At 46.7% G+C, this 12984-nt stretch overlaps 1 protein-coding gene across 1 annotated transcript in view; it reads right to left on the bottom strand.

Annotated features, from left to right (window-relative positions):
* Positions 1–12984, bottom strand: part of Col6a3 (collagen type VI alpha 3 chain) — an 83111-nt gene that overhangs the window by 56854 nt on the left and 13273 nt on the right. Inside the window, exons 2-3 of the mRNA XM_055616849.1 lie at positions 9447–9562; positions 1340–1942 (exon numbers count right to left, since the gene is read on the bottom strand). Of these exons, the coding sequence (XP_055472824.1) occupies positions 1340–1942; positions 9447–9534 (691 nt within the window). The 5' untranslated portion in view covers positions 9535–9562. The remainder of the gene's footprint in view (positions 1–1339; positions 1943–9446; positions 9563–12984) is intronic.

Here is a 12984-nt window from a genome sequence, read left to right as displayed (position 1 = left end):
ATTCCATTCCATTCCATTCCATTCCATTCCATTCCATTCCATTCCATGGCTAATTAACAATAACTAATTGACTAATTAACAGCCAATTAACAATGTGCAGGGAAGCAGAGGTCAGCTCCATACAGGAGCCAATGAGGAACTTTAAAGTGTTTGATTTAGCCCTTAAAATGTTCTGCTGTTAATTTCACACAATGCCAATGCTTGCCAAAACATTTGTTTCAAAAATCATGGTTACCCCTTTTGCTAAGAAAAAAACACTCTGGAATCCCAGGGATAAAATGGGTAAGAGCTACTTATGACATCAGTTATTTCTCTTTCTTTATAAAGCTAACAACCATAGCTAGACAGATAAGTACTTCTGCCCAGAAAACTAAGAATCACAGGCTGCAAGTGTGAGCCAGAGTTTCCCATGAGCCCCATTCATGTGCTCATTTTTCTGGGCCCATACTCTGCTGAGGAACACTGGGAAACAGGGTCTTACATTCCAGACCTGATCTGAGAGCACTCGGATGGGTAGACAACACCAAGAGGTGAATTGGATGTTTATAGATAGTGAAGCCTTCGGTGGCGACTGTGTCCCCACTTCCTGGATGGCTTCCACTGCTTGTCTAGGGTCATGAAACTGACACCATCTGTAATGGACTTTCAGAGAGGCAGCCTTTCTGGTGTTTCCTCACTGCCATGTTTAAGTGTATATATCTCACATTGGTTGGCTGCATTCTTTACATGACTCTGGTTGACTGTGCTGCCGAAGGCCTTCCATTTCAGCATAGATGATAAACCTGCCTCTCAAAGCAATTTGTTCCAAACTTGGCAGCATGGGACCAGGATGTTCTATAAATACCCCATTCAGCCAGTGCTCGGCTAAGTCTTACCTTCACAATTGTCCCTCATGTCCACCACAAAGACAGGAACAGACACTGCCCCCCTTTGCTGCTTTTGGGAAGACATTTATGAGAGCATGTCTAACACACTGACAACACCTTTACCCTGGAGTAGCTTTCTCAGAATTGTGATAAATCCCTCAAGCCTATTTCAAGGTGACTGGATGATGGATAGATAACACATTGCTGCCTAATAGCTCAGAGTGGTGGGTTTGTTATATTAGCCTAAAGACCACGTTTTCATTGAAACCCATGTTCTAAGAAAGCATTCCACTCACTCGTTCATCTTTAGGTTTTTCTGAACAATTCAGTGACCACACACAGGCTGATGACTGGCTGTGGGTACTTACGGGTTCTCCCAAGGTGAATCACTCCAGTGCCCATCTTCCTTTTGTGACAATTACCACACAACACCCCCCCATTCCTGTAAAGATGGCAAAAAAGGGCATACATACCTTGTGTGACAATAGTTGGCGGTTGTAAGACAATGTGCCTTTGGGCCACACCACCAAGGTACGACAGTAATTGCTCCTGGAGGTTCCCAAAGCTATGGAATTCCGGGACAGTAAACACCAAGCTGTCATCGGTAGCTATGTGCTGAAGCTCCGCCCTGGAGGCGGCCTGGGCTCCGAGGCCAAACGAGAACACACTAGCCTGCTTCAAAGCTACCACCCCGTCTCGAATCTCATCACTAGAAGGCCCAGAACTTATGAGGACCAGCACCTGGGGGACCCCCTCCTCCTCACGGCTGCCACCTGCCCGCGTGAAGTGATTCTCCACCACAAAGTCAAGGGCCAGGCCTATATTGGCCATCTCCCCCCCAGCAAAGCTGAGCCTTTTCACAGCATCCAGAACCATAGCCTTGGAGGGGTAGGTGTTCAAGGAGAACATGGTTCTGGGCTCATCGCTATACTGGACCACCCCCACTCGGATGTGCTGATTTCCAACTGAGAGTCTCTCAAGGACATTTACAAGGAAGTCTCGAATGACAGCAAAATGGGCACTTCCGGTGTTGTTTGATCCATCAATAAGGAAAATAATGTCAGCTGAGTCTTGTGCTTTAAAAGAAAGAAATGCAAAAAAAAAAAAAAAGTGAAAGCATTAGAATAAGTGACCACATGCATCATCCCGACTTTCTGACGTGTTTCCTTGGAAACCAACAGAAACACGAAACACAGACACACAAAACACAATGTTGGTCAAAGAGTGTGGAGTCTCTTTTAGTTCTGCATTCTGAGTGGATAAGAGGCAACTTCTTAGGAATCGTGGTTGAAATAGGCACATTGAAACATTTCCATCCGTGATATGGTCACGGTTAAACTCCAAAACATCATACTCCAGGGGAGAAATGAAATCTGGAATTTTTTTCTATATTTGGGGGGAGTATACGTGCATCTCATTATAGGACACCATGTCTCAGAAGAAACAGTTAACACAACCCAAAGTTTCTTCCTAATTCGTGCTCATTTCTCCCGATTCCTCAAGTAAAGTTATCGTAAAAATTTTAATGCTAGTGGACAGCGTAGGATAGAAAAGCCCAGGTTCATGGTCCAGTGACTGATAGTTCCAGAGGTTATTTAATTCCTGGGATAACTATTTGTTTTGTTTCTTAAAAACCAAAATGGATGACTCCACACACATCTGAGACCCAAAACTCAGACACAGTTAAAGTCTTAATTTTAAAATCCCTTGATGTGTGTTGGAGGCTATGTTCGTCTCTCGGGTACATGGATGTGCAGAATCCAAACATGGGGCTGGGACCAGAAACGATTGTTTGGCATTGCCTCTATATTCAGTCAAATAATGAAGAACGATGTTAAGAAGAGTGACATGAAACCAGTCATGACATAATTATCCAACCTCGTTTTATGACGTCTTAGTGGCTCGCCTAACCGAACCAAGATTGGCTGAGAGCTCCTAAGCCAATCAGCACTGTCATCATTGAACAACCTAAAAATGGTTGCCAAAGCCCTTTCGCCCCAGTGATGGAAACTTGGGCCTTCCATTCCCTTACTGAAAATGAAGATTGCACTGAGGCTCAGGTAAAGGGAAGCAAGGTGTGAGTCTACAAGTCAGGGCAGGGGGTCCAGAGGCTCAACTTGAGTCCTTAATCAAACTGTTCTGTATTAGAAGTGAGGCAAAATCGTCCTACCTTGTGCTCTAATCACTTAAGGGTGTACTGGGGACAGAAAGGTCCTCTGTGTGAGTATGGATATTCACACTCTGGGAGTCTGAAGCATAGTTATTACAATGTAATATAAGAAAAGACCATTCATTCAGCCTTTGAGTGGCAGTGAGGGTTTTATGTTCAAATTTAGTTTTTCCTTGTGCAAGAAAAACACACACAAAAAAGTCTCATCTCACAAAACGGGAGTTCTTCTCTCAGCTTATGAGAGCTGAAGCACGCTTAGGCGTGTTCTCCTGTCCCTTCATACTTAAAACCCTTCAGGGTTTAATCCTTTGCACAGAGAGCGGTAGTAACTCGGAATGTTGCCACCACTCCTCCCCACGAGCCACAGAGGCCAATCACTGTGCAACAGCGACTGAGACTGTAGCATGTTAGTGACTAATTCTCACACAAAATCAGCATAAGACCAGACCCTTGGTCTGAAAAGTAGTCGCCAGTCTTCAGCTGAAAGACAAGATTTCTGAAGGATTTGGGAGGACAGAGTGGGGTTTCACAAACGGTGAAAATGGCTCTCACCATTACATGGGGTACACCATAAAATGCCTCCATGTTTCCAGGTCTCAGCCAGTGACTCAAAGGACACAGAAGGACTCAGCATATCTAGACCTTTCAAAAGGCTAATTATCATCAAGATGGACAATAAAAATCTCCAGTCACAGCGTGGCATGATTCTGTCTTCCACTATTCCATGCTCTTCGGTAGCAATTTCTCAGATTCAGGGTCAGAGGCCTTATCAATTGATCTGTCCAAGCCTTCTTGCACGCAGTTTCTAATGGTGTAATACCATTAAATGAATGTGGTAAATACCACAAAAGAATTCTCTGGGTGGGAGAGCAGGCTGAACCTCATCAGAGGTAGGTCATAAAACAGTGGATAATTTGTCATCACCGAGTCAAAACCACGATCCTCTTACACATACAATAATGGAACACACAACAGAGCATGCTTTGTTAGCCGCGAGAGCTGAAGCCTCACAGAGACCCAGGAGCCCTGGGTTCTGGTGTGCAGCGAGGCGCACCAACGGCCAACACCAATTCCAAGAGAAATCGGATCTGCCTGAAAGTGTAAAATGCGGAAGCTTTCTAGTTGTCTGCTTCGCGCCTCATGTGTCGTGGCCTCTGTGGCGCTTTCCATGGAAAGTGATCAAGATGTCCAAGGAACAGCCCTAAGGTGCCCAGGAAGCATCATGCCCTGATTTCCTGCTCAAAACACAATTTTTAAAGAAATTGTATGCTGAGCTCCTCAGAATCACCTTCAGCTTTTGTTTTAGAATAAGGACCCCACCTCTCAGTTGTACCCATCTTCAGAGGGTGACAAAGGGATTTCATAAAACACAACCCTGACTAATAAGCAGTGCAGCATCTGTTCAGAATGGTGACCCTTTGCAGCAACCAGTGATGTGCCTTTTCCAAAACTTTGTGCAGGGCTCACGGTTGTGGTCCTGGCTATTCGCTTTGTGTTATTTTGGTCTTGCAGTGGAACACGCAGTGAGATGTGAGAGGGAGGAGCTGCAGAGTGCAGTTAATCAGAAAAGATGACAGAGTAATACTTCACCCTGGTGCTGCATGACTTAGGCGTAGAACACAGAGATGCTCTCTTGGCATAAAAACAAAGGTCTTAGCTGTACAGAAATATGCAGTTGGTAGACTCTTTGCTCTTACTATGATCATTTCAATTTTTATCAATATAATGGCTGCATCATCTATTTGTGTTTATTAATTTGTGAATACATTAACTTTATAAATAATCACATTTTTAAACAAGTTTGTTATTACACCCATATTCTTGAAGGGGTAGATCAGAGATGCTTCGTGGACACGGACAGCTACCCCAGGTGCCCCTTGTCCTTCCCTTTGAAACACAGGGTAATCTCTAGAAAACACATATGTTTCCTATTACCTGGCAATTGCAAAACAATACCAGAAGAGAGGCCCCCTCCCTGGAGGCACGGAACCTCAGAAGTACAGATAAGTGGGCCAGGTTGCCTTCTCCCAGTCATTTAGAAGACTTTGGTTACCCCAATCCTACCAAGGCTGAGATCATGGGGAACCATGGAAGAAGCCACAGGATGAACAGCTTTCAGGCTGTCCTTAGGATGTGTCATTCCCAAAGCCCTTATGCACCCTAGCCTTGTCTGTCCACGGCAGTGGATTTCTTTCTGCTAACACCCACCCCTTTCTTTTCACCTGCTGCTTTCTAAATCTCTGTGATGAAACCTGTCTGCCATGACTTCCTCATAGCTGCTCATTGATCTGATTATCATCCCAAAGGCTCTCTTTTCTCTTCTGTCTGCCTCCCCTGGGCTCCCCCACATGCCCCTAGAGTGTTTGACTCATGCCTCAACTTCTCTACTGCTTCTTCGTCCCACTCCTTAGCATCTCCATTGTAGGAGACTGACTTCACCAGAAGCCTTGCCTCCAACTTTCTGCCTTGACCATCCTTTCGGCAGAGGAGAAAAGTGGCCGGTGAACCTTGCCTCCTCTACCTCTTCCTCTGGGCTGTATATGCCGCCTGAGTCCCAGCTGCATGATCACTCTTTCCCTCGTCAAGAACCAGCCACCACCCACCGTGCTTAGCCTCTCTCCCTGGCTTCAGCCACATGGTGAGCAACCTGCAGCTGCACTGCATCCTCAGAGCTCTCCGAAGAGACTTTCATGTCTGTGTGGATGACCCTGATGAGCACCAAACTCTCAGCTAGCTCTTCAGCCTCTCACCCAGGGGCCCTCTCTTCAGTGCTTCTATGCATGCCTAGGCCGCCCTTCCAGCCTCCTTGGCAACCTCTCCAAGTTCCCAACCCCGAAATCCCAAAAACCCTCCCACTACACACTGTGCTATAGCCCTGATACATTCAACTGTCGTGAGTACTCAGGCTTCCAGTCCTCTCTCTCAGAATCCTTCCCTTTAGCATCTCACTCGATTGTTCCCTGCCAGAACTCCCTGGGAGGGTGTGGCGTGGTCTGAGTGACTTCCGTTCTACATCTTCTCTCCTTGTGATTCCCTCTTTCAAAACTCCCAGTCTGGGAGTTTGTTTGATTACCTGAGTACCTGAGTACTCGAGTACTCGAGTACCTGAACGTACCCGAGGAGTTTAAAGAAAAGCTAGGAGAGCCCACTATGGAGAAGTCCACTGGCTGACAAGCTCTGATTTATAGTGGGCATTTCCATAAGCCATCAGTTATTTCCTGAGTACTGTGTGAGCCTTCATCATATCTCTGCAGCCATTGTTCCAAACAGCCCCTTCTCCACCCATGCCCGCTCCGCTGAGCTGCTCAGCTACCCACTCCAAAATCGTAGGGGTGCAGACCCTTTCTCTTGTGGAGGACTCAAGACTCTCTCCCAGCTTGCCTCCCTACTCCCCACCCACTTTCTCAGGAGCGTTCTCCTTCCCACCTGCTGCGTGGCCTCATGCCCCCGCCCCACCCATGGCTGATGAGGAAGCCAGTCCTGACCATAGGCAAGATTGCTGTTGAGCACTAGAATTTACGTTCTTGTCACAGTCCTTCCCTCTCGGTCTTTTGGGCACTTATCAGTGGAAGAAAAGCCAACAGGCATGATTGATGTAAGGACTCTCCAATCACAGAGTCTGCCCATCTCACTGTGAAATGTGAACATGCAATGTGACAGACACCTGATGTCACGTACTCCCAGGGTGACCATGCGTAGGCCATTGGAGTAGCAATTAGAATCAGAAGGCTTGGGTAGCTCAATCGGTAAGGCTCCTGACCCTGAGTCTGTGAATTAGAAGAGTCTCATGATTACAGTTACAGGGTTCAGAAGACATGGCAGTGCGGACCCTGGGCTGGGACACCACGGCTCAGCACTGGCCCCTTCCCCAGCTTGTCATCCACCCTCTAACACTCAGTTAAAAAAAAAAAGCCTTGGGCCACATCAGAAATAAGACTCCCTGTCCTCTGATTCTGTCAAGTCTTTAAAATAGGTTCCACCGAGCGGAGTGGACACAAACACAGGCTTCCGCTCCTCCCTCAGCCCCTGCTTCCTGGTGCTCTCTGTTCCCAGGTGGAGGCCTGCCATCTGAGGAAGGCTTTCTTCTTAAGGAAGGTAAACTAATCCTGGGATCGCACCAGAATGTGCTTTTAAAGTTCAAATGTTGGCTGTTTCAGAAACCTCTTGGGTACAGGTGGAGGCTGTGTTTGAAGGAAATTAAAAAGTAATCATGCCTTTGTTTTTAAGTTTGAGAACATCTCTTCCCTTAGCCCCCAGCGTCTCTTAGGCACTACGGTGCTTCAGGCCAGTTTTTGCTAAGCTCAAAGCCACAGAGCAGCAGGGCAGTGAAGACATTACCTGTGATGTCTTTAGCGCTTTCCATGTGCCCAGCCCTTTCTGGATTCACAGAGGAACGTATACAGGACACTAAGTTCTCTACTGTGTCATGAAGTAGGGTAGCATTCTCTAGGCTGAACACATGCATACTGAGCGGTTCGCTTGCTAATTCTCTTAAGGCTCTTTCGCTTGCATCCTCAACTCCAACTGCAAACACTTCAACATCCACAGACTTAAGTTTCGCTGAGGGCAGCACAAAACCATCCTCTGATTGTCCGTCAGTTAATACTATGATAACCTGAGGGACTCCGTCAGCAGCCCGGCTTCCAGAAGCCTCAGTGAGGTGGCTGTGAATTACGTATTCCAATCCTTCTCCTGTTTGATTGCTTCCCCCAATGTAAGACATGTTCAAAATATGAGAAAGGACTTCTTGTTTAGTTTGGTACATATTTAACAGGAACTCGGTATGTGGGTTTCCGTTGAGCCGGACCAGAGCAAAATGGAAATCATTGTTTCCCACAGCTAAGGCCTCTACAACATCAGACAGAAACTGTCGAACGAGCAGGAAGCGGTCGTTCCCAGCACTCCAAGAGGAATCCACTAGAAATACTATGTCTGCAGCCGTACCGTTTTTGACATCTTTAAAAGAAGACATTGATTCAGGTTCTTCTACCGACTCAACAATGACCTCCTGTCGTGCACCTCTTCTTCAATAAGTGAAGCAGAGCCTCTGCTGCTACCGAATGAGTCAGACCCCAGGCGCGATGAGGGCAGGTAGGAGGACTTACCTGCATAGCAGACCCCAGAAACAGGACACAGCTGCTGCTATGCCCAGCAAGCGCCCACGTTCCGTACTGAGTAGCCCCAAGTTGGGGGCCAGCAGAGTATTTCAGACTAGGAGAAACAAGCCTGGGTGATGTGGAGCTGGGGCATGACTGTTCGTGACAACTTGAACCTCCCCCACCCCATAGCCACCTGACCAGACCAAAGGTATCTCTTGTCATTGGGAAACAACCGTCATTAGTGACTCTGTAAGTAGGGTACGAAGAGGCCCTGACGGGGATAGAAGGAGCACACTGGTGCTGTGCTCGCTCACCCCCACACACGGGGCTTCAGGAAACTTGCAAGAAATGTAACGCGACAAATAGTTTTATATGTGGAGAAGACCATGGATATTTAGAGAAGGGAGTCTTGTTTCTCTTGGGTTTTTGGTTGCGAAGAAGAGCTCTCTAACCAGTCACTACAGATTTCCAGAGCAGAGCAGCCTGTCTATACTCTGAGCAGCATTGCGCTTGGTCAAAGGTATTCCCCCTCAAGTACAGGAAGCCTAGGACCAATCCACCAGTGGCCCTGGGAGGCGCCGTCAGAAGCTGCCGTTTCAGAGGCTGCCTCTGAAACTCTACTTACCTTGGGTTTACATGAGAGGCCTTAAGCCTTGCTGCTCTGCCACTGAGGTAGGCTACCTTCCCCTCCATCTAAGGAACCCAGCCTTGTAGACAGACCTGTCAAAGGCCCAGGATCCCTAGGCAATGACAGGAAGACCTGTCAAGGGCTTCCAGTTCCAACATAAGGGGCTTATCTTGCTGCCCTAAAACTCTGAAAGCAAGTTCTCAATAGAGTTAATATGGCCCGCTGTTTCAAGTTGTTTAGGGAAACATCTTTTTTAAAGATGCCGTGGTTCCATGTATATCTGTCATTCCGTGTCTAGAGCTAGAGACAGGGAAATTAGGGTTAGGAATTGTTTGTTTGTTTGTTTGTTTGTTTGTTTGTTTGTTTGTTTGTTTCAGGGGAAGAATTTTTAGCACAGTAATTGTCTTCTTCCCGCAAACCAATGTCAGGGTTGTGGGAAAGTCCCCCCGGTCGTGAGCCTCATGGCAGAGACTTTGCTCAGACCCAGTGGGAAGGTAATTCAATTCAGGATTTGATGCTGAAGTTTTAGAAGGGAGAAAAATCGCTTTGCCCTGGACACAGTCTCTGAAAGACTAGCCACATGCCAACCTGACTCTCAACATTCCCAGGCCCGTGTAAAGCTCTAGGTGGCCTGATCTAGACTCACACAATGCTAGTATTTAGAAAATAACGTTAAACCTTACCTGCTTGTTGTTGAGCATGAGTCACGGCAATGCCGGAAAGGATGAGGCTGAAGATGGCCACAAGGGGCAAGTGCCGGTGTTTCCTCATTTTGAATGTCTAAGCACCACGTGTGGACCTGAAAGGAAGAAAACAGGATACCGAAAAACTTTCTAAAATCCATTGCTTTTTCCTGTGTGATTTTCTGGACTTCTGAGCAAGTTTCATGAGTGATTACTGTTTGACCCAGCAGCAAATGGATAGATAATAAGTAAGTAGGCGGGTGGAGAGGCAGGGAGACACAGACAGACACAGACATGCCACACAATGACATCCAGTTGGCAGTGGCCCCTCAGTATAACCTAGTACTGTCATAGCGTTCTTATGATACACTCTGATGTCCCCACAAAGACAGGGCCACTCAACATAGCTCTCAGAGTGAGCCCCCATTTCTAAGTGACATACGCCACACACAACACAGACATGCTTGCCTTGTGGCTCAGGCCTGTACTCTCAGCTCCTGCAGGCTGAAGTAGAAGGATTACACATTTACAAACACAAGAACAGTCTGATCTACAGAAGGAGTTCAAGGCCAACCTGAGCAGCTCACTGAGGCCCTGGGTCAAAATGAAAAGAGAAAAGAGGGCTGGGGATACAGCTTGGTGATAAAGCCTTCGTCTAGTGAGAAGAGAGTGAGGCCCTTGGTTCAGCCCTCTATTCTACAGACAAGTGGGATGTCAAGAAGGTGAGACTAGCAAACACAAAGTAGGTAGATGGAGTCTTCCCAAGGGACCACCGAATTTATTATTCATTTTATTATAGATGTATGTGCTGTGTGTATAGATGTATGTATGTGTGGCTGTGTATGTGTGTGTGTCCAAGTGTGTGTGTGCGTGCCATGTACATGCAGGAGCCCCTGGAAGTCAGAAGAGAGTTCTTAGATTCCCTGGAACTGGGTTTACTGATTGTTATGATCCCAGTGTGGGTTCTTGGAGGGCACTTGAGTCCTCTGAAAGAGCAGCGAGTGCTCTTAGCCACGGAGCCACTTCTCCAGCCCCAGGACCTCAGACTCTTGCAGATAATAGGATACACATCCCCCTGTGGTGGATTGTCTCATTTCCTACCTGAACTTTTTTTTTAAGCTTGAGGACAATTTTATTAGAGGTTATGAGAGAGAAAAAACTAACAGAGCCAGCAAGGTGTAAATCTCAGTAGATGCCAGGCAAAGGGAAATGAAGACAAGGCAAGAGAAAGCCACGATGTTTGCAGTGGCAATGGACAAGCATCCACTTGGCAAGAGAAGATGAGGCTTAGCCTTTAGCTAGTATCCATAAAGGAGACCAAGGCAAGTTAAAATAAAAAGAAAAGGTTAGAACAGCAGAATGTCAGAGTCCCAGTGCTCTCTCTACCACAGTGCTCTCTCTGCCTGAGCAGAGAGGCTTCTGGGAAGGAAACATGCACTACCTCATTGTAACTACACTTCGCCATCTCTGGCTGCTCATTCCCAAACGCAGTGTGAAAGGTATAGTTCTGTTTTCTTAATGGACCTTCAGAGTGATCCCAGCACATCCTGGAACATTCTTCCTTCACTCCAATTGCTACGTAATGAGCTACGTGGCTCCCCTCTTGTAGTAGTAGTATCCACTGACCCTCTAAGTAAGAACCGCTTACTCCAGTGGCTGCATACATCAACCACAGTCAGGAACTCTATGACTAAATGATTTTCCAAATTGAGTCAGGTGACAACACTCTCGGGGGGGAGGGGAGTACTGCTGAATGAGTAAAAAGCTCATGTGGACAGAGGGTTTAGGGGTGCAGAGGGATTCTGGCCTTCTTGATGGGAACAGGCTCTGCCCAGCTAAGGCAGGGAGGATGTGTCCAACTCTGCCTTTCCCTCCCTTGCTAGCCAGCACTTTCCCTGCCACGTGCCAACCTCCAACCTCATCATCATGGAACAAGCCCAAGGAGATTCAGTTTGCATGAAGATGAAGCCATGGTGGAAGGCAGAATGCTGATGTCGGGCCTTGGTCTGGTGCACTGTGTATTCAGATGCTGAGTCCTGTGCCCCAGATCTGGTGTCATGATCATTGATCAATGTTGTGTCAACACTGCCCCCAATTATCTCTGATTGGTTAATAAAGAAGCAACTTATAGCTGGGCAAGAGAGACAGGGAGGCTGGCTGGACTTCCATTCCTAATTGAAGAGTCTCAGGCAAGGACCACAAGGGAGAGAGAGAGGAAAGAAGAAGATGTAAAAGAAGGAAGAAGGGGTAGAGAAAGGACATGGCCTGAGGACTGACCTGATGGAGCAGCCCAGGGGGGACTAATAGGGTAAGTACTTTGGGACCTGTGGCTGGAAAGTAACCAGACTAGCTCAGAGGGCTAGAATGGATGAATATCTGCCCATTTCTAGTGTTTAAAGATTGTTGGATAAATCTAATAGGTCTCAATGTCAATTATTTGGGAGCAAGAGTGTTATTAGAAAAGGTCCAAATAGCCAAGCGATAGCCAGGCGTGGTGCTACACGCCTGTAATCCCAGCACTCAGGAAGGCAGAGGCAGACAGATCTCTGTGAGTTTGAGGCCAGTCTGGTCTACAAAGCAAGTCCAGAACAGCCAATTCTATACAGATGAACTCTGTCTCAAAAAAAAAAAAAAAAAAAAAGGAAGGAAGGAAGGAAGGAAGGAAGGAAGGAAGAAAGAAAGAAAGAGAGAAAGCCCAAATTAGAGCACATATTTCAACAATTGGTACCCCACTATGCACATAACTTCCCGGCAGACATGATCAGGTTTCAGTGTTCAGTAGCCCATGTCATCAAGCCTGCCAACGTTTTCTCTTTCCCCTCAGGCTTCCCATCCACCTCCTCCAATAATGAACCAGCTTAGGGCTGGAGTCTTCCTCAAGACTCCTTCACAGAGCTGCTTGGGTGTTTCCACCCAGGCTGAGATCTTGCTTCTCTCCCTCTGTGACCTGGAGTACTGATTCCTGCCATTAGGGACCCATGGACTTTGGTGAGACTCAGCATCTCGCACTGAGCAAGTGAAAAGGCTGGAAGGCACAGGTGACCAAGGGTACTTCAGAGATACACAGCCTACCAGGACTATATCTAAAACAATAAAAACTTTGAGCTGATGGAACTACTGCGGAATTTGAATCTGTGGGCAAACTCTCCTGAAAGTAAGGCTCAGGAGTGGGTGGCTGCAGTGGGAAATCCCATCAAATGTTTAAAGAATTAACCCAAGTTCTGCCCAAACACTTTCCCAAACACTGAGGAAGAAGCAACACTTCCAGGCTCCTTTCATACAGCCAGGCTTATCTTGAAACAAGAATAAGAAAAGATACTACCAGAAAAGAAAATTACAGCCAATATTCCTGACAAATACTGATGCAAATGCACTCGGCCAAATTCTAAAAAACCAAACTCAAAAGCAGCTTAAAATAAAGACACACCATTAACAAATGGGATGTGTTCCTAGAATACAAGGACGGATAGTTAGGGAGGTAGATAGATGATAGATAGATAGATAGATAGATAGATAGATAGATAGATAGATAGATAGA

This window comes from Psammomys obesus, unplaced genomic scaffold (genome assembly GCF_907164565.1).
Source record: "Psammomys obesus unplaced genomic scaffold, mPsaObe1.curated_primary_1811, whole genome shotgun sequence".
In the NCBI taxonomy this organism is placed as follows: domain Eukaryota; kingdom Metazoa; phylum Chordata; class Mammalia; order Rodentia; family Muridae; genus Psammomys; species Psammomys obesus.
The sequence above is the reverse complement of the archived record's forward strand: the minus strand, read 5'-3'. Positions and strand labels throughout refer to the sequence as shown.